This window comes from Ambystoma mexicanum, chromosome 6p, assembly GCF_040938575.1.
Source record: "Ambystoma mexicanum isolate Mex_15411 chromosome 6p, UKY_AmexF1_1, whole genome shotgun sequence".
NCBI classification, from domain to species: Eukaryota; Metazoa; Chordata; class Amphibia; order Caudata; family Ambystomatidae; genus Ambystoma; species Ambystoma mexicanum.
The window spans coordinates 624,328,558-624,350,214 of record NC_090935.1 but is presented as its reverse complement, the minus strand read 5'-3'; the positions used below and the strand labels follow the sequence as shown (position 1 = coordinate 624,350,214).

The 21,657-nt window shown below is 44.1% G+C and overlaps 1 protein-coding gene across 2 annotated transcripts in view; it reads right to left on the bottom strand.

Annotated features, from left to right (window-relative positions):
* The window catches only part of GFM2 (GTP dependent ribosome recycling factor mitochondrial 2), a 925,389-nt gene that overhangs the window by 669,549 nt on the left and 234,183 nt on the right, over positions 1 to 21,657 (bottom strand). For both annotated transcript variants that reach the window (XM_069627482.1, XM_069627483.1), the window contains exon 3: positions 10,566 to 10,662. In XM_069627482.1, coding sequence (XP_069483583.1) covers positions 10,566 to 10,662 — 97 coding nt within the window. The remainder of the gene's footprint in view (positions 1 to 10,565; positions 10,663 to 21,657) is intronic.

Genomic DNA, 21,657 nt, shown 5'->3' with positions numbered 1-21,657 from the left:
CTCATAGGAGGTAAATTCCGCAAAAGTCCAGACTTTCCCGCATTAAATGGTTAGTCCATAGCCAAGGCTTGTCATGGTTTAAGAAGGTATTTAATCAATTTAGGTTGAAAAAACATATGCTCCCTTTCGGCCATGTGTTCCAAGAATGGACCCCAGATTCTGGAGAACTTGGATGTCTTTCCCTCTATTGTGGCCGTTAGCTTTTCCAGTAGCTCCCAAACCTTCACCCACCAATAGGGGACCCTCTACCTCTTTCCTAAATCTGGCCCGCGTGAGTTGAGCTGCCATAAGCAGTTGAGTAATTAAGTCCCCTCTGGGGCCCGACTGCGGGTATAGTCCATCGTCAGGTGTGTCACCCAGCAGCATTACAAGGGGGACCATAGGGAGCAGCACTCCGCATATGTCCTTAATCCTTGATCTAATTTCCAGCCAGAAGGATTGAATAACAGGGCAATCCATCACAGATGACCGAGGTCCCCCCTCCCTCCGCATCCGTGCCAGCACGTGTCAGGGTAGGCTGGATTCATCCCATGTAGTTTCTGTGGGGAAAAGTACCATTGAAAGCAGATCTTAAGCGCGCATTCCCTTACAGTCGTGCACCTTGAAGACCTATCAGCCCTCCCCCAAATCCTCCGCCAGGATTCCTGGGGCACATCAATCCCCAGATCTCTCTCCCACGCTAACATCAAGAACTCTGTTTTTACTCACACGGGAAAGCATGCACATTTCTCCACAGTGTATCAAACACCAGCTCTCTTCAAAAGAACTTAACTATCTGAGCCTGGTCAGTTTCATATACCAGAGTTCAGATAAAACTCATGCATTCAAAGAAAAATGACTTTAGCTGCAAGGACATTGGGGAGATCTGAGTGAGCTGCCCAAAACCGAATTAAAGAAAGAAATGTCAATTTGCACCACGTGTGAAAATAGGCTGCTTACAAAATAAGGAAAAACTAATGCCTGTGTTTTAAAACAGTACACTGGTAAATAAAAGTTTTACTTGTCTTTAGAAATATAAAGGTGTTTGTTACTGAGGAGAATATATCACATGTGTTATTTGATGTAACAGGCTTATTTAATTCTGGATTTAAGGTCAAAAGTGAAAGATGTTAAACCCAGGGTGGCTTGAGTTACCAAGTTGAAAAGGTTTTCTGCCAAAAGGGCTATCTCTCCCAGCAGATCTTGCCAACCCACAGATAGTTATAGGGTGGAGTAGACATTTGTCTCTGTTGGAATTCAGGACAATGCAGCTCCCCAGAAAAGGAAGCCGGAGGTGTCAAAGACCATTAAACTTCACTCAGGCTGAAACAACCCCCTATCCTGCTTGAAAGGAAATGTCAGTTGGTGTCAGCTGGGAAGAAGAAAATGACAGACAATGACTCCCATTTGTTCTTAAGACTATTTTATAAAGTACTTTAAAAGACTTGTATCTCAGCTGCCAAAATTGGGAAAAATTTGGAATTTTCACAGCGTAAAAGAGGAATTCCGGCCTGTATTTTAAAACTTGGTAGAATGTCTTGACACACTCTGAACAGAAATGGTGATATATGTTGTATTACAAGAAAAGCATCCATGTTGCAAAAATAACATTTTGTACATACATCCCTGGGGATAATTTGCATCTGTGTACAAAGTTGTGGAATTTTAGGCCAAATCTTTCATGTTTAAAATTACCAAAATGTATCAGAAAGGGAAAACAAGGTCGCACAGACTGGCGGTTTGGACTAATCTGTGCTGCACATCATATGTAACCTTTGTGTATAATTTTCTAAGAGATTGCAAGTAAAGAAATGTAGGTCTTTGGCAAAATCGGATTTTAAGTAAAGTAAATGTGGGAGTGTTGGGCATTGTAAACTTCACCTCATAAACCTGACATCAGCCCCTTAGAAATCCAACCAGCAGAGAGTAAGGCGGAGATTACTACCCTTGCCCAATCCTATTGTTAGGGCTGTGTGTAGTAAAGCCTGCCCCTGTCATATACTGTGATGATGTCACCTGGCATTATAAATAAGAGCCCCTGACAACACATAGGGACACATTGGGCCTCATTAGGACCCAGGCGGATTTCGCGGTGCTAAATGCACCGCGAAGCATGGCGGAAAGCCGCTGATAGCGCCATGGGGGTTGGCGGATTTACCGCCCCATTCCGACCTCGGCGGAGCGGTAAATCCCCAATCCCCATTCTGCCCTTCCCCATTCCCATTCTTGCCCCATAGGGTATAATGGGAGTGGGGAAGGAGTTAATTACGCCACCGTAAAATACGGTGGCGTAATTAACAACGAGGTCCCGTAGCGCCATGGTTTTCTCCGGCTGGTAAAACCAGGCGGAGAAAACCTCCATGGCGCTACGGGAACTCGTAGTATGGCGGAGAGGTACGCCATGCACTACGCTGGCGTAACACCCTCTCCGCCAGGGTCCTAATGAGGCCCATTGATTCCTGACTGATTCCCGATTTTCTGCCCGGCGTCCTGTCTGTTCCTGTCTTCTTGCAATTATCCATCTAGAATCCAGATCCCAACCACAAGGCCAAACCTTGCTGATCCTGCTTCAGCTAGGCCCCAATTTATAATTATCCAAATAACCAAAGGGAAGTTGTGGTGTTTTGGGAAAGCATCCTGAATTTAAACTGGCTTCCTGCTCACTAAATGCATGCCTGCTGCAAACCTGCCATCCCGCTGATCTGTAGTATCCAGTAACCAGAAGTGCTAGTCCAGTGCAGTCCGGTGACCAGAATTGCCCAGCTTATCTGTCCCTCTGAGTGTGCCCGCTGTCCTTTGTTAGACCAGATCCGTGTGTTGACCAGAACCTTTGATGGTCCAACCAAAATCCAAAAACTAAAGTGGACTGTAAGTATCAATAGAAAACCATAGTATACCTTGCCTTGTCCTATCCCAATCTCTAAACCATCCTATCCTTACCTTAATAACTTGTAACATTGTCAGAATACTTATTCATTGATTTATCTTGCTAAACGCCATTTCTTTAGTCGTTTTTATCTGGTCTTGTAAATCCTAAGCTATCAATCCTATTTCGAGTGATCGCACTGGTGCCGCCAGGGCGGGCGCTGGGTAACTAGGGTTGAACTCATGAATCAACCCTGGATCTTACTGTGTCCCTATTTGGTATTCTAGCCTGAATGCTCTAGTATAGAGTAAAACTGTTCTTGTCCAAACTGAATTTCTTTTCTGTTTTCACTACCGGATTTTTCTAAAAACAGACCTCATACTATCTTGCATATCTCCCTCGGTTTAATAGCTAGAGACTTAATTTCACTTCCAGATTGTACCCAAGATCCATAGCCATCCCCCTACTTCTAAACCGCATCTGTTTTTTTTATCAAAAACCATCTGGTTAATTTCAGGCGGGAATTAACATTTTTGCAAAGTTTTACACTGTTATTTCGATTATAAATTGTTTTAAACCTTCCATTCAATTTCGAATTGTAGGATTTTGCTCAATCTATTGCTTATGATTGTTAGTATCTTTCCAATGTTGCTCCAGTAAAGAATTGTACTTCTTTAAGGATGTTTGCACACATTCATGGTTTTATTCAGCCATTTCGAGTGTCATTTTGACATTGCAATGGTTTCAAATCCGTTTTTCCCTCTCATTTAGGGAGGGAAGGTTGGATTCGAATTTTGTTTCCTATTCCTTATTCCTGATTACCTGCTGCTTCTATATATCCATTCAGATTTGATTATTTGTGGGTTGAGGGAACATTGCAGGGGGAAATCCTAACTTGAGTGCTATCTTTCCAAAAATCAAAAGTGTTTCTATTCTCTGGTGTTTTTCTATCTGTGTTGCTAAAGGGTTAATTTAAGTGCGTTGTTCACATTCCTATTGTTATTGTCACCACATTGGTGATTGTCGCCCCATATTATGATTGCTTTGAATTTTTTAATAAATAAATATTACCTTTACCAACCAGCATGTTTCCTGGTCCATTGTGAACCGGGGTATTTGAAAAAGGGGTGTGATATGAGTGGCATATCTTCTCAATATTGAATCTAATCTAACATAAGCATTTCAATCGCGCGGTACATACTGGGCCGAGACTAAGGTGTGTGTTGCCTGATTGAAATCCTTAACACAGCGCTAATTATTTCTTGTAGTGAGATTTGTAGAAAGTAAAGAATTGTGATTTGTGTTCTTTTCAACTCAACTTTGTGATTTATTTATGTTGAGAAGTGTATTGTGTGTGCTATGGATAAAGTGGTGTTTGACATTTTCGTGCACATTTCTATTACCATTAATTTAAATGAATGAAAAATATATTTCCTGTACACCGGCCTGGTTCTTGGCTCGTTGTTAGCTCAGGGGGGTAGGAACGAAGGAGCATTATATGTGGCTCCATTCCTGCTACTTTGATCAGCACCTCTGCGCTAAAGTTCTTAACTCTTAACTCTCTAATGAGCGCTGCGGTCTTCAAACTATTTCCATAACCCCCCAAATTACACATCCACTCTCCGTCTAGTGTACAGGAAAGGATGACATCCTGAATACTGAGGACAGGCCAAATGTTCCAGTGTTTATATTGAATAAAGAAGACACATTTAATCTCTTCGATAGCTGTATACATACTGTGACTAAGGGCATCCCATTGGCTGGGACATTACAATAGTGACAAAGGGGTCCCTTGCGCCACATGCTCTGTGCTTGTGAGAGCACCTTTTGCTCCGTTGCTTTTGTGTCGAGGATTCACCCTGCTTGTGCAGACCTTGCACACACCCCACAGTTAATACAGTCTTTGGACCGCATTTTCAACTCTTTGTCATGTTATTTACCCCGTGGCAAACCTCCAGAAGCCACTACCTGACAGTGAGGAGAACCTGCAAAGAACTGGCACCCTTCATTTCCGATAAGGTGAGCGGCAAGACAACGTCCCGTTTATCAACTTTATGCTCAAAGGTTCGACAACATTTGCTTGAAAAAATTATGTGAAGTGCCTTCCACTCTACTAGTTGGCCACAGGAACTGAACATATTAGAAGACCAAAGATCTTCAAATCAGTCCTGCCATGCCAGCCAGGCCCGTACCAGACTGGCCCATCGAGGCTTTAGTTTTAACAAGCACCTCTGGCAATTGATGTCACAGATAACAGTAATTTGGGTTCCAGCTTGATAAGATAGATGCACGTTTTGAGGTCTACTTTCATGCAATAGGATCGCAAGAAGAAAAAACATTTAACTTTGTCGTTAGGCCTATCATGTCATGACATAATGTATTAACTATCTGACCAATAAGTCTAAATTTGAGGACCTCAACAGAGCCTACGTGAGGTAAATCATCCACGTTACCACCAAACTTGTAGTACCATGGAGCAGTAATGCAACAGTATCGGAATTACTGCTGCAGTACCACCGTTTTTACCTGAACCACCGTACTTTAATGAAGCCCTTTGTCTGGCATTAATGGATGAAACCTGTGTGCCAATAAGTGTGGAAAGATTGTATAATCTCTGTATAACCGCGTATCAGTTGCATCCTTACCCGGCTTCAAAAGTACCATGATATTGGCATTGCACATATATGGGAGGAACTGACCCTGCTCAATAGAATCTTAATATAAATGCAACAGTTTAGGAATCATTATATCTGAATAGTAGGGTTCGGAATTGAGGGGAGCTGGGAGCTATTCTGCGCCTGCTTCTAGCCCAGGAGAGCCTGTTCATCTTGAAACCAACAGCTACCAGGTGCTACATTTGGCATCCGATACCAACTGGGGCCTTACAAACATGCATATGTAACATGAGTATTTGGGAATGTGAATGAAGAAGAATTAGGACACATCTAGCACATTTAAATATAATGGATCAATAAATGGACAAAAATGTGGAATTTAGATTCACCATGCGCTGGGTACTCGCTCCTGGTTACCCAGCGGTAGCTGCTGCCTACCGGATGATGCCCGACACCCAGGAGCTGTTTTTGGCTCCTGCTCATCGAATTTTAATTTCGATCCCCGATTACTGCTTGAAAAGTTAGATACTAAGCCTGTTAGGGTCTGGTGACTTACACAGGGGCCAGGCCCCTTATGGCTCCCAGTTTTTCTTCCTCTGTTAGTTCGTGTCCCAAACAACCCCGATGGCCGTCCGAGCAATAGAAGGGCTACATCGTCAAAGTAATTTCTTATCTCTGATACAGACGTCTGCAGCATGGAGGCATATAAACCTGAGAAGTACGTTTTGAAACAGCCATCGATTGCTGAGAAGTCAGTTGCTAGGTTGCCGTTGGCATCCTTTATTGCTCTGATCCGGCTGTGCATAGTTTTAGGCTTAATAAGACTGGATAAGATCTTACCTAGTCACTCAGACTCCCCATATTTTGTAGCATCACGCTTACCATGCAGAAATGTAATTTCACATTGGCCGAGTTCCTCAAATGTATTCTAAGCAGAGGCAATATCCCTTCGTACTAGTATTCTTCTCAGCGTAACATCTCTCTAGGTTCACAAGCTCCCTTTCTAAGGAGTCTAATTCAGCTGTGATTGTTACAAAATACCGTGTTCTTATGAAATACAAATCTCTCTTACATAAAGTTTGAAAGCCTCCCATAGCACCTGAAAATCAGACAATTAGCTGTTGTTGTGTTAAAAAAATCTCTATCTGTTGTAAGTGATTTGCTCAATTGTATGCCATGCATAGATTCATGCTTACATTTCCATGGGGGGGGGCATGGCTTCTGTGGGCCATCTAATTTCAGGGCAATGACCACTGGGGAGTGATCAGAAAAGTTCTAGGCAGGATGGTGCTAGAGGTGGCGGCCTGAAACAGCGTCTCTTGGCCTAGGCCTAGGCCAATACCTTCCTCAATTTAATGTTGTTGTTAAGCCCTCTGACATTCCATGTCATGCAATGAAGCTCATTGAAAATTAATCACAAGGTTTTGATAATATTGAGCATGCATCATCAAGCCCATTTTGACAGTGCATAATCGAGAGCATACTGTAAGGGTGCAGAAGGAGGAGACTGACACACAGGTGGCATGGTTGTTGGCATAAACATTTATTAGTTATGAAAATAAAGAGAAAACACAAGTTTCCCCATCTCTAGGAGGGGTTTCCCTACCTCAACTAAAAGTGCTAATGGATCTGTCAGGATATGATATGATACAGATTTTATAACGCGCCTATACACAAGTGTTTCAAGGCGCGACGAGGCAATGGAGCGGAAACAGTGGGAAGACAGACAACGATCCTACTAGGCCAGGTGTCATTCAGATCGCGCAAGTGCATGGATAGGGAGAAAGGGAAAAGTGCCTGGGGAAGGGAGCGGGAAAAGTGCAGGACATGGGATAGAAGAATAAATAGATAAATAAAAGCGGCCAGATGGTGGCAAGTGCAAGGTAAGAGCAGACATAATTGCTGGTAGGGGGACTGTAGGGATACAGAAAACAGTTCCCAGGTGCGGGGGTTGCCAGGGAGGCAGGGCAGGTGTGCAAAAGGCGGGGCCTGGCCCTGAGATCAGAAAGGGTGGCCAGGTAACCAGTGCAGTTTCAGCCAGTAATTTCAGCAGGGAAGAGAGGGAGAGAAAGCAGAAGCAAAGAGGAAGGTTTTGAGGTGTTTCCAGAACCGGAGATGGTTCTCCTCAAGTTTCAGGGAGGCAGGAAGGCTGTTCGAGAGGGAGGCCCCTGCTGAAGAGAGAGATCGACCACCAACTCGTTGCTTGGAGAAGCGACTGACCCGGAGGGAGTTGGAGGCGGATGAGCGAAGAGCCCGAGAAGGAAGATATTTGGGAAGAGAGAGTTGAAGGTATTGCGGCCCCAGGCCCCAGAAGGCCTTGTGGACAATGCAGAGGGTTTTGAACTTAATCCTTGCAGCCACTGGGAGCCAGTGCAGAGATTTCAGTCCTGGAGAAATACGATCCCTGGGCTTGAGGCCAAGGACAAGTCTCGCAGTCCTGTTTTGGGTAAGTTGCAGAGGGCGGAGAGTAGAGGCAGGCAGATTTAGATAGAGGCTGTTACAATAGTCCAGCCTAGAGAGAACCAGGGCTCTGGAGACGGTGAGCTTCTGGGGGAAGGAGAGGAAAGGAAGAATACCTCTGAGGAGGTGCAGCTGGTAGTGTGATTTCTTAGAGACGTCAGACATGTGAGGAGAGAAGGAGAGTGTGGAGTCGAAGATTACCTCAATGTTTTTAGGCTTGCAGGTGGGAGCAGGAAGAGGGCCAAGAGAGGCCGGCCAGAGAGCTGCAGGGAAGGAGGGAGTGCGTGTGCCGATGAGTAGAATCTGAGTCTTACTGGCATTAAGGCAGAGATCATTAGCAGCACACCACTCCTGGATAGCAGACAGACAGTCATAGATGAGGGAAGGAGAGGAGGATGCCGAGGGTAGCCTGAAAATGAGCTGGGTATGTTCATTGAGTTTATATAGCTCTTTACACCAAAGCCTCTACAGAAGTAACAACAGATACAGTAATGAATGAAGCATAATATACAAACGTGAAACAAATCAATGGAACAGTATCTAGAACAATTTGCTCAGGTGAGGGAGGGTGAAGGGGATGGTGGAAGGGGATGGAGGGATGGGTGGGTGTGGGGGGGAGCCCTCAGGGTATCATCCGCATAGCACTGAAAATTGGGGCAGAGAGCAGCGATGCGGTGGGCAAGGAGTGCCAGGTATTGGTTGAACAGCCAAGGAGAGAGGTTAGATCCCTGGAGGGCGCCACAGGTAGAGAAAAAGATATCGTAGAGGAAGGACCCAAGTTGGACCTGGGAGGGTCGGTCGGAGAGGAAAGAAGTCAGCCACGCCAGAGCCTGACCAGTGATACCCAGGTTATCACAGAGACGGTTAAGCAGGATGGCATGGTTGACAGTGTCAAAGGCAGAAGAGATCAAGCAAGATGAGGACACACGGGGTGCTGGAGTCAAGGTTGGAGAGCAGGTCTTCAAGGATGTGCAGCGGAGCAGTTTCCGTGCTTCTCGCAGCCCTGAAGCCAGACTGATGGTCATGAAGACAACCAACAGATTCAGGGTGGAGATTAAGATGGGAGATGGCCAGTTTCTCCAGGAGCTTGCCCAGGAAGGGAGTGATGGAGATTGGGCAATAGTTAGCCGGGCAGGAGGGGTCGGCAGAGGGTTTCTTAAGAAGATGGTGCACAAGGGAGTGCTTCAGGGGGGATGGGAAGACTCCAGTGGCGAAGGAGTGATTGCAGAAATCAGCCAGGGCAGGAGCCAGGGAGTCCTTGATAGTTTGAGGAACAGGGGTGAACCTGTTTCAACGAGATTTTCATAGATCGGACTTGTCTAGAAACCTCGTCTGCAGAGAAAAGGGGACAGGCAGAGAAGGAGGGAGGGGGGTGGCTGCAGAAGGGCCAGAGGAAGAGCAGGGAATAGAGGGATGGAGGCAATAGGAGGAGAGTAAGGACAGGATGTCCTGAGTTTTTGAAATGAAGTGAGAAGCCAGTGCCGTGCAGAGGGCCTGGGAAGGGAAAGGAGAGGTAGAGACTGTGGCAGGATTGGCCAGTTCTTTGCAGATTTTAAAGAGTTCAGCCGAGTTGTTAGATGCCGCAGAGATGCAGGCTTGGATATGGGCTCTCTTCTTGGTGAGAACGGAGAGCCGGTATTGCCTTTGCAGCAGGGGGCAGGCCAGTTTGTCAGAGGATGAACATGAATCGCGCCATTTCCTCTCGGCCACCCTGCACTTGCGTTTTAGGGTGATGAGATGTGAGTCATACCAGGAGTTACACTTGGCTTTGGGCTACAGGCAGATACTCATGACAGGGGCAAGGATATCAAGAGCATCAGATATAGAAGAGTGGAGCATGGAGAGGGCTGTGTCAGGGTGAGAGTCAGCCAAAGGGGGAGGAGAGGGTGAGAAGGCTGCGGCGATAGCCTCAACTGACACGCGCTTCATGGGTCGGATGACCGAGAAGGTGGGTGGCAGTGATGAAGGTGGCTTGGCCTGAGGGGTAATTGCAACTACAAAGAGTCCACTGTCCTCTGTCAAAACCCTACTTCTGTCCCTCACACTTATAACTAAACTAAAGAGGTAGTGGATTTTCAGAGTCCAGAAGAATGGCTCTCTTCTTATGGACAGCGGATCACAGTTTCACGTATTAGGTGGGATCTTTACCTGAAGGAATGACTCTCTTGCCCGGGTCTCAATCCCTTTCCAAGGTACAAAAAATGTTTACAGGTTGGAATGCCAAAAAGAAGTAAAGTTCTCAATTCAAACTAAAAGGTAAAGTAGTAATTCAAACATCAACATTCAGTATTGCTTCTTCACTATTGGGTTCCTGGAGAATGCCTCCCTTCTCCAGGTATTTGACACAAAGCCAGGGGGAATGACTCTCTTCTCCAGGACTCTCTCAGCTGATTTCATAATGCCAATGGATTGACTCCCTTCCCCATACCGTTTCTTCGCTTTAGTTTCACAGTTCACAACACCAGGGGAAATGGCTCCCTTCCTCTGGTCTTCCTCATGCTTTTTACCAGAGTTCACAATGCCAGGGTGAATGTCACCACTGCCCTGGCCTTTTTTCCTATACTCTGACATGAATTTATTTTGATAATTATTTTAGAAAATGTGTATGAGCATATGATGTACAAAGAAACTCTGAAAAGGTATACCTGGAAGACCTGGAAATGAGCTTGAATTCCTTAGCTGAAAGTCTTGAAGGAGTACTTTCTTTATGCGGGCGACACTCACTTTATAGCGCTGTTTACACTGCAGAAAAAGAAACAGCAATGCGTAACATGTTTCATCAGTAATAATATCTTTTATAAATATATTCACATTGACCACACCAGAAACACATAAATTATGTACGGGATAAAGTACTGCTTAGAGTACATTAGAAAGCTATTGCTGGTCACCAAGGACTTCTGTTATCAAATAGAAGAACTAGGCCGAAGACACATGTCGTTTAAGAGGTCACAAAACTCTGAGGTGAGTGGAAAATCCTTATAATGTACAGCAGGGGGTACATTATTCGGTACAATACATGTTCACACCATTATCTCCTTTAATACTTGGTCTCTTAATCAGCCAGATGCAAGAAATATTCAAGTTGTTAATATGTTGAAAAAATGCTGCAAAGAGAGATTATATGATATGTAATATACTACAAATATTTTAAGCGTTTTAACACAAAGTCCATTTAGAAACCGGCTTTGTGGATTAAAACAAGCGCCATCGTGCAAATAGATTCCTGCTCTATAAAAGCCCAGCAGAACACAAAATAAATATATCTCCATAAAAATCTCCGTATTTATCAACAAATGGCTTTGACATGACAACAAATGTATTCAAAAGACACGCAGCTGTAAACCTTGCCGTGGCTTTAATGAGGTGTTTTAGTCACAGTTGGAATTCTGCTTAACGCTCCCTTTTACACTTTGTGCTGGCTCTGGGAGCAGCCATCGCGATGTCACATCCCAACTGCAATAAGCGTAGTGATGTCATTCTTTTTATACTTGTAATAAGATTATTACCTAGGCTCGTACAGACCTTTATACGGATATTTCAGGATTCCATGTATAATGGAATTATAGTATAAAACCCTAAAGGGAAAAGTAGACCGCCGTAATACCCTGTTTTTTAAAGAAACAAAAGGTAGTCACTTTGTCAGGACTGCATTTACAATGCTCCTTTGAGACTATTATTCAAAGGTGTAAACAGATAGGGCTAACAAACTTAAACGTATAAAAACCATCCACATTTCTATTTCAATCAAATTTTCATTGACTGAATTACATTATAGGATTTCTATTTATCAAAGAAAAGGGTCACCCCTATATTTGTTAAAGGGTGCCTACTTGAACCAGGGGAACCACCATATCTCTTCTCCACAAAAGTAGGCAACCCCACCCTCACATAAGTGTTTTAGTCCGCCAAGCACTGGATTAGGTTCATTGTGCTCTCTGCCCACATGTATACGTGAATGTCGATAACAAATGTCATTCTCTTACACAATTATTTCCATTACCTATTTCCAAGTAAAAAAAACTTAAAAACGAATCCAGTACTGGGACTAAAACATCTATATGAGGGTGGGGTTGCCTACTTCCGTTCATAAAAGATATGGGCCTCATTATGAGGTCGGTGGTAACCCGCCGGTCTTTACAGCAGGTTGCCGCCGACCTCGAAACACAGAATCTGCCGTCTGACTTCCCGGTACCATCGGGACATTACAAGTCCCGACGGAGCGGGAAGTCAGGCGGGGGATTCAGTAAGTCCCCATTCCCGTGGAGTCCCATGGGACCGTTGCGAACAGTGTCAGTGCTTCCATGACAACTCTGCCTACGGCGCCACTGCGCCCGGCAGGGTCAGACCTGCAGCCAAACATTCCTCTTTGTTAATGAGAGTGGTTCACTTCTTGAAAATGAGCCATATTGTCGAATGAAAGCTCAACAAAATGATCGATGATTGATGAATGTAAGTATGCACTGTAGATAGTATCATCCTAGTAGATTGCATCAATTGTAAACTTCTGAATCTATACATACATTTTATGAATGAATGTAAAATTGTATTTAACGATTTTAATATTCATGATTGTATGATTTTGCTTTTGGGGTGATTTATATAAGGTTTGTAATAAACCGTTTTGTACAATAATTAAAAGAAACTGAAAACAAAAAAGCAAATAAAGGGAATATAAAGAATCAACAAAACTCATTTGTGGAAAATAAATGTTTTCAACTGAGGCAAGAGACAGGAAGAGTGCAAGAAAAGGCACTATTGGAAGTAGATGCCTTTCTCACATAAGGAAAACGTAAATGCCTAAGGTATTTAGTATGCGTTTACCCAAACCCTCAGAGAGACATAATAGCCATAAAAGCAATACAGCAGAGTTTACAATGAATACAAGACTCCAACGGGAGCCTATGAAGTGAGTTCATATAGGACAGAAGCAGTCAGCACCCACAACAAGATCGGCGGAATAATGGAACAGTGACTGAAGAGGTTTAGGATCCATTGCGAAACACCCATAGGAAGGGCATTTTCCTCATATATATATATATATGGGTAAGAATGAAAACCTGAACCACAGATTGAAAGATTCACCAGACTGAATGATTTTAACCGGTGAAGCAACGAAATCTGAAAAGTGCGGCCTGCGATTTCATGGAAAACCTGTTATGCAGATAAAAACCAAGAAAACGACCTGATTAAACTAGCAATTGAGAAATACCATCCCTTCTCAAAAGAATTATTCAGGACTGCATTTCAACATTAGACTGGCCAGATGCACAAGAGAGAAATCCAGTCTTGGCAGCATTGAGTTTGAATTTTGCAGCCAGCACCAGGAATCTGCTACCTGTCCTCCTAAGTGCTCCATATAAAAACTGAACAAAATGAGGGGTGGGGGGCAATATGGAACCCTGAGACACGCCATAGAGAGAAAAAAAATCCCATCTGGACAGATTGAAATCTGCCGGAAAGAAAACATCTGAACCAATTCAAAATATGGTCCACAAGATCCACATGTGCAGGTAAAAACGAAAAACGAGTACCCCATCGTCCACCATATCAAAAGCCACACAGAGACCGAGGAGTATGATTGAGCAAGAACAACCATCATTAGTAGCTCTAAGAAGGTCATCCATAACATCAAGGGTAGCCATCTCAGTGAAGCGTTGGGCCCTGAATCCCGATTGATGGGATATCCAGGTCTATATGCGACAGCAATTGATGAGAGACTGACTATTCCAGGATTTTCCTGAGAAAAGGTAAATTCATTATTGGATGCTAATCCCTTACGACAGCAGGGTATAAAGAAAGCTTCTTTAACAAAGGTGAAATAAGGCTCAGGTTGTAGTGTTCAGGAAAGGTAAAATAACACATTAAAAATCTGCAATGAAAGATCCGAAGCATCATGTAGGAGATTAATCACTAGCAAAAGTACCCGTTCTCCAAACAGTCATAATAACACTTGCCTTAATTGTTGAAAATCAATGATCCTGTGGGTCGCTGTTCCGATTCGTTTTTTGCTTGATGTGCTTTGCGCCCTGAAGTAAACTGCACTGAGAATGGGTGCGTGTGGCTGGCTGATATACCACAGAGCATACGTTGGGGGAGGAGAGAGTTGGTACTGCTGCTAAATACTGGCACCTTCTGGGCGCTCTCCCCACCTGTCACCTCACTCTGGCGTGGTGCAGTTTGTTGTGGTGCAAATATCTCAGAAACTTTGCATCCTAGGGCCTTGAAACTTGGTTGTCGGGGTACGATAGGGACCTCGAGTTTTGTTCCTCGTGTTGGGACCGGTCCCTCTACAACCACATTAATGTTTTGCCGAATTCAAGAAAACGTCTCATGTGTGAAGGTGCTGAAATCCTTGGAAAGTGGTGGGGTTACCGAATGTCATGTAGCCAGTAATGACCGCAGGGTCCTAACAGGTAACTATGCAAAATTTGGTGCACATTGGTGAAACGGTGTGGAATTGTATAAGGAACAACACTTCACCAAAACACAAACCCTCAAATAAATTTTGACTTTTCTGAAATCCGGGAAACGTGGTGGGGTGTCCAAATGTCATGTAACCAGTATTGTTCGGAGGGTCCTAACAGGTAACTATGCAAAATGTGGTGCAGATTGGTGAAACAGTGTGGAATTGTATAAGAAACAACGCTTTGCCACAAACCCAGCCACTTACAAATGTTGACTTTTATAAATATAGGTAACTGAATAGCGTCATCTGCATATGTAGTGAGTTTCAGTGGACCTAAAATAGATCCAAATGTTGAAATCAAAATTGACGCAAAATCCCCCCAAACTGGAATTTTCCTTGCACCAATAAGAGTGATTGGAATCAATTGGAAATGATTGACAAGTTCCTTCTGAATGGATACCATTTTTTCAACAAAAATTCATTGATAGATTTTCATTTCCTTGCAGAAGAAATAAATGGAGAAGCAAGCATCAGACTGGCATAGGGGTGGAGGGCCCGATTCACAGAAGCGTTTTATAATGGTGCAATCCCATTGGAAAACTCTCTGTGAATCAGGCCCCAAGAGTTTTAGATTGAACAGATACAGTTGAAATGTTAGAGACCCAGTAACTGGACTTGTTTCCACAACTAATGCCTTGCATTGAAGACGGGTAAAATGCAGCCCTTTAAGACCCGATTCGGTTGCATGATCACACCACACTTTATAAAAAGCGTGTGCAATCTGTATCGGTCTGTTCTAAGCTCTGGGAAAACCACAGGGAAGAGCTGTTTTTTCACAACATTATCAGGACAAGAAGTGTTCACTGGCCACTAGCCCCTGGCTAGTGATAATTGACTCATGGCAAGTAAGAAATGGTGTGCTGTGTGTGTATAGAATTGAGGTGGTGAGTGACGTTTTAAGGCAGGCTAGTAGCTTGCAACTTGACATTTTTCCCGCAGATATTGTCATCATTAAGAACAGAAAGCAGCAGAGACAAACGTTTTGTATTACAAAGACATAAATAGTTGCGAATAAGAAGGCTTTGTGATCACCTGTAATTTTGATATACTTGAAAGTTGCTTGTTACCTTTAAGTTAAATGGAATTACAAAATTATATGACCAATCCACTGGGAACAGTAGTTCTGGAAAAACTAAAAAAGGAGAAAAAAGTAATAAGGGTAAGATATTACCCTTAATATTACATGGTGCCTTTGGGCACACTCCTCAAAGATCCCGATATAGCCATCCACCAATACACGGACGATACTGCACTGTATATGAGAGTATAAAGCCCACAGAACATCAGTCATCGCTGCGATTACCTAGCCATCATCCAGTCCTGGATGTTGATTGCCTACCTCAAACTTAACCCATCCAAGAATGACTGTGTCCTCATCAGTCCCCAATTGCTCAATGATATGGGCCTGGGATTTGATCCACAACTCTCGGATCCAGCAAAATCCTTAGGCTTCACCAGAGAGAGCAGCCTGTCCTTCCAGAAACACAAAGCCAAGAAGGCCCAAATGGACTGGCTCTAAATCTCCACCTTTCGTAAAATCAAAATGTTCACCCTGCCCCATGCCTTCTGGAACGCAGCTTAGGCCCTTTTGGTATTGCACATAAATGGGGGAAATGCCTTCCTGATGGGGCTCCCAGATGCTTACTAGGATCCCTTAAAAGCAGTCCACCAAGCTGCAGCACATCTTATTACAGGTGTGCAGAAATTTGAGCGAATCACCCCTGTCCGACACAAACTACATTGGCTTCCTCTCCAGGCTAGGATACTGTTCAAGAATGCATGCAGTAGAACACCAGCATACCTGGTGGCTAAGCTCCAAATATCTGGTGGCACACGCTCCATGCTCAGCAGATCTGCCAACTTGCTCAAATCACAGCTCCCCGAGCTGCACTTACTAAGAGCAATGCTGCCCTGACCACACTTCTCCCCTTCCCTCAACCTGGCACTTCTTCTCTCCCTCTCCCCCCTGCACTTGCACGATCTGAATGACACAAGGCCAAGTATGATCATTTCTTCGTCCTCCCTATGTCTCCCTACCTTGTCTTGTCGCGCCTACAAACACTTGTATACAGGCGCGTTATAAATGACTCATATCATATCAGTTAAGAAAGGACCCGCAAGAAATCCTTCTCTTATAACGCACCCACCCTCTGGAAATCGATCCTGTTATTGGTTCGGAATGCCCACACAATTTTCCAATTTCGCAAATCTCTCAGAACATGGCTTTTTTAACAACACCTGGTCAAGGACTAATCCCAATGGATGCACAGAGAGCAGACTGCAACTCAGAGTATTTCGCTACTGTTAGAAGATGCCAGCCCACTGCTGGCAAACCACCCATGTAGAATGCTCTGGAAAGTGTATGAATTTTGGTATTATTTGTACACACAATACATTTTCATTCATTTCACATTATTCATTTTTTGTGCTTGTTAATGGATATCACAAGAAAGAATAAAGGACATAGTAACCCAGAACCAAGGAAGATGGAGAAAGCTCACCAGATTATATTATTTAATCCTACAGTTAGAGGGACATCTGCTTCAGTTTTGCTTATAAACACAGGGGCAAGTTTTTAAATGAGCTATAACAGGATTTCTTAAAGTTTTGCCACAGACAACTTTAGTCATGAGGGAGTGAGTCTTTGCGCTTGAAGGGATTCAAGGTTCAGAGGGTGGAGGGTGTGTGGAGCCAGGAATGAGACGCAGACACCGAGCTAATAGGTTTGGCTATGAACTTTAATTAAAAAATAAAAGGAGGTTGGGAAATGCCTAGCTGTCCCTACCCTAAGAGGTATTTCTCTACCTCAACCAAAAACGAAGGGTCTGTCCCATGTCAAGATGTCCAAAGCAAAATGTCCTGTGTCCGAAACCCTATACTAGCCCTCACACTCTACAAGTAACTCTAATGTGATAAGGATAATGTATTTGGGCTTGATAGTGCACACATGTTCAAGATCAAATGAAAAATGTAACTCCAACACAAATTTTCACAGTTCCAGGGGATGGCTCCCTTCCCTAGGTTTCTCTTCACCAACACAATGAATTCATTACACTACCAACGCTCTTTATAGCATAAGAGGATTACTGGCTCCTCTTGGCATTGCAGTTCACTCCCACGCATCTGTCTCCCTTCCCCAGGTCTCTTTAAAACACTTAGAAACTCCTAAGGTATTGTAGTGACTCCTAAGGTATTGTAGTGTGTGTGGGGAAAGGAGCTAAATAACATGGTGCCAGTGCGTGGCCATTTTGGACATTTACTTCCAGACCACAATGAAAGTCTACTTGTCAGCAAGCTCAGTTAGGAGGCAGACATGATTTCAGCAGCGGTTGCACAATTTTAGTGTGAAATAGAGGAGTTCACTGTGTAGTATAGGTGGCGCTTTGTTCACTCAAGGTGAGTCAGAGATGTGGAGGTGCACTGATAAGGGGTGCTGGGAACGAGAGCGCAGGAGACGAGCTGGGTTTTTCCACTGTCTGGATTTTTCCACTGTTGCCTCCAATACTTCCGGTCTGTCCTTCGGCCGGGGGCATTCGGTAACAGGAGAGGCATGGACTTGACCCCCTTAAGAAGAGAGGTATCCCAATGAGGAGACCGATAATTGGAACCCTGGGTGAGAGGGAGGACACAGTGCACCAGACCCCATTAGTTTAAGAAATATCTCTCTGCCTTCCTGCCTTGGGACTGGGTGATGTTGCTGTGGCTGAGATTAAGCTTTGTCCTACAACAGTGATATATACTTGTTGTGTGTATTCTTGTTCATGTGTCTATGTATAACTAGTTGCATTTATTTTATAGTTTTATGTATGCTTAGGACGTGTGAATAAAGGGCCTGTAAAGAGCCAATTATTTCCTAAGTATTGGTCTAAGTGTATGTTATTTGGCTTCCTGAGTACAAGAACTTTTAGTCTGTGTAATAGAATGAGTAATTCTAAGGTCTTTACACGTGTCTGAAAAACAAAACAGGTATGAGTCTTCCTTGGGGGGCTGGTGTACTCTGGTCAACAAAACAACTAAGACTTGGCTTTGCCTGGTATACTCCCTTGTCAGGACTTTCTCATGTGGCTTCTTTACACACTTGCAAACTTGACTTTGCCTGGTATTCTCTCCTGCTAGGGCTTTTCTCATGTGATTCACTTTACACACTTGCAAACATGACTTTGCCTTGCATTCACCTTGTATATTTCTCGCATTCACTTTGTTATTATTCTGCAGACATTGGATCTGAAATTCCCTTTCATTCACTTTGTTTGCTTTCATCAGTCTTTGATAACGTTTATGGAGTGCCTCAGTGTCCCAGTTCCCCTTCTTGGGACTCACCGGCTTTCCTTGGTGTTCTCCAGCTCTTCCGCGATAAACAGTTTGCAGCGTTCCAGGGTCCCGCTTGCCTTTCAAGGCCTTGTTGGCTTTGCTCAGATGCTCTCAGGTCCCTCGCTTCTCCCACCTTGCTTTGGAGCCCTTCTCCATGTTCGGGTGGCTTCAGTACTGCTGCTCAGCTCCTGCGGCCGTCAAGGAGACTTCCCTCTTCTTCCTGTCACAGCTCTGATACGGCAAACCAGCATTTGTAGTCTTGCTTCCTTCCCTGTGCAGGCTGGCTCCATGGTCTGCTTTGTGGATCAGTTGTCCCTCGGTGCGCACAGAGAGGGTGAAGCTTTCCCAGGCAGCATCTATTCTCTCTCCATGCTGGTTGGGATTTTTAAATGTCCCGGAACCGATCACAGGTTTGCAAACACTAGAGCATGTGATGCCCTTCTCTGACACATTGATCTACATTACTTTGTTCAGTCTCCTGACCCAAGTAAGTCTATGCACATGGGATTGATAGGCTGTTCTTGGTAACTTACTCATGGAGTATTGAAAAATGTCATTAGTAGATTTTGAGGTTTGCAGAGTGCTCTGTTCAGTCACCTCGCTCCAGTACTTCTATGCATATGGGACTGATAGAGAGTTCTTGGTAACTTATTCATGGAGTATTGAAAAAAGTCATTAGTAGGTCTTGTGGTTTGTAGAAAGGGTTTTCCACAGTATGCCATTAAGGCATGAGGAATGGACAGACCATACCAATAGGGGAGAGAGGGATACCATGTCTCATCCGATGAGGTCAACTCCCCCCCATGAGGGTCGCATCCCCCTGCCACCATGTCATCCTCCCTCGCATAGCCGTCCCCAGGGTCAGGATCATGTAGTGGCTGCCGTCCCCTGGCCACATGAGGAGAGGTTACCCCACGGAAAGAAGTGAGGACATCATCAGATTCATCACAGGGGGAGCCTGTGAGGAGTTGTGAATGGAAGATGCTCGAGTGCAAGCTGACCCATTTTCCTGACAGATACTGCACTGGATACCTGGCCTCCCTTCTGATCTTGGGCCCAGGCCCGCCAGTTGCCCACCTGCACTGCCTCCCTGACAACCCCTGCACCTGGGGACTGTTTTCTGTATCCTTACAGTCCCCCTACCAGCACTTATGTTCTGCCCTTACTGTACACTTGCCACCTGCTGGCCGTTTTTATTTATCTTTTTTATTGTACTATCCCTTATATTGAACTTTCCCCCTCTCCCTTTCCCTCCCCCCCCCGCACTTTTCCCTTTCCCCTTCCCATGCACTTGCGCGATCTGAATGACACCTGGCCTAGTAGGATCGTTGTCTGTCTTCCCTTTGTTCCCCCTCCCTTGCCTCGTCGCACCTTGAAACACTTGTGTATAGGCGCGTTATAAATGCCATATCATATCATACCATATCATTAGGTAGATGCGAGTAGCAAAATCCCTATTCTCGTTGTTCCGAATGCTCAAATTTAGACGATTCCAACCCTTGATACAAATGCATGCCTCAGCAGATATTGAAGTTTCAGCTGTTATTGTTGCCTAGTTTAACAGTAATCCTTCTAGTGATCTCTGAAAGGTGAAAGGCAGAGCTGGACCTGCAGGTCATGCGGAAATCCCAGCATAGCAACAAGTATTAACTCAGTGCAGAAACGTGGTGCCTTTGCCTGCCAAAAGAAAAGACGTTTGTCCTCAAAGGGTAGGTTTATAAAGTGTTGTCATTCAGTGCCAAATCCTGGCAAGGTCAATTGAGCAGTCTACAGAGCATGTAAAAGGAGTAGTTAAAAAATACAAGAAAGTATTCAACACACAATTGTACTCTCAGAAGCATACCTGCCATACATGGATGAAGCTTAGTATCTTTTGTCCAGCCCATGCAACGGAATCCAGCAATATAATCGCTGAGAAAAAACATCGAGGGCGATTCAATATTTTTTTAAAGGCAATTTCCAACACTTTCCCTAAACGTTCTAGGACTGGAGTTTGTTTATATAATTGCACCAGTCCTAAATTATGTTGGGAAGGGTGTTTATAGTGCCTTCAAAAAAAATATTGAGTCACCCTCATATCACCCATGCAAAATTTCAGAATCCATCTCAATTCCTTGGTCAACACTACCTCTTCTTCCTTACTGCATTGCGGTCCAAGGAAGACAGGACAGTGAAAGATCGTCTGGATGATAAGGAATTACAAGACCATTTCAAGGGAAAAACAAGACATGGATCCTTAAGGGGTTCTGATTCTGACAGTGACTGTTAAGATGGATTGTCAGAGTCAGCCCAGTGGACCTTTTCTGAGAGACCACCCTATTGTGGCAAACAGGGACACACACAAATATTTAGCCAAACTCTCTCTGGGTTGTGTAACTGAACATTAAGCCTTAGACCTAGAGTGGTGAAGGGTTCAGTTAAGCTCACACATAGCACTCTTAATAATACAAGTTAGGCAGAAGGTATAAAAATACAACTATTTATTTAGGCATTATACAAACTCTTTCGAATGAAATACCACAGGTATGTAATACAGTAAAACATTCACCACTAATATATACACATTCCTTTTGAGGTTCTCTCCTAAGAGCACTGACACTTCATTTTTAAATCAGTTAAGTTACAGTTAAAGGCAGCTACCAAAATACTGTACATTGTGAAGAATCACAGGTATTCGTCCCTTCTCGCCAAGGGGGATTTTCCCCCTTTGAAGTTAGGGAGATGAGCCTGCTCTGCAAGACCGTCCTTAGGGGTCTGGGCAAGTGGGACCTCACTGGGATAGACTCCCCTTTAGGGGAAAAGGACTCCCCTTCTTGTAAGGAATTCCCTAAACCCTCCACCATCGTGGCACATTTGAAGAATATTGACAGGGCCAAAGACTTGACTGAAGGCAAAACTGAAATAACCAGTTATGCACAAGAAGAAGGATTGTCTGGAGAGTGCATTTTCAAGAAAAT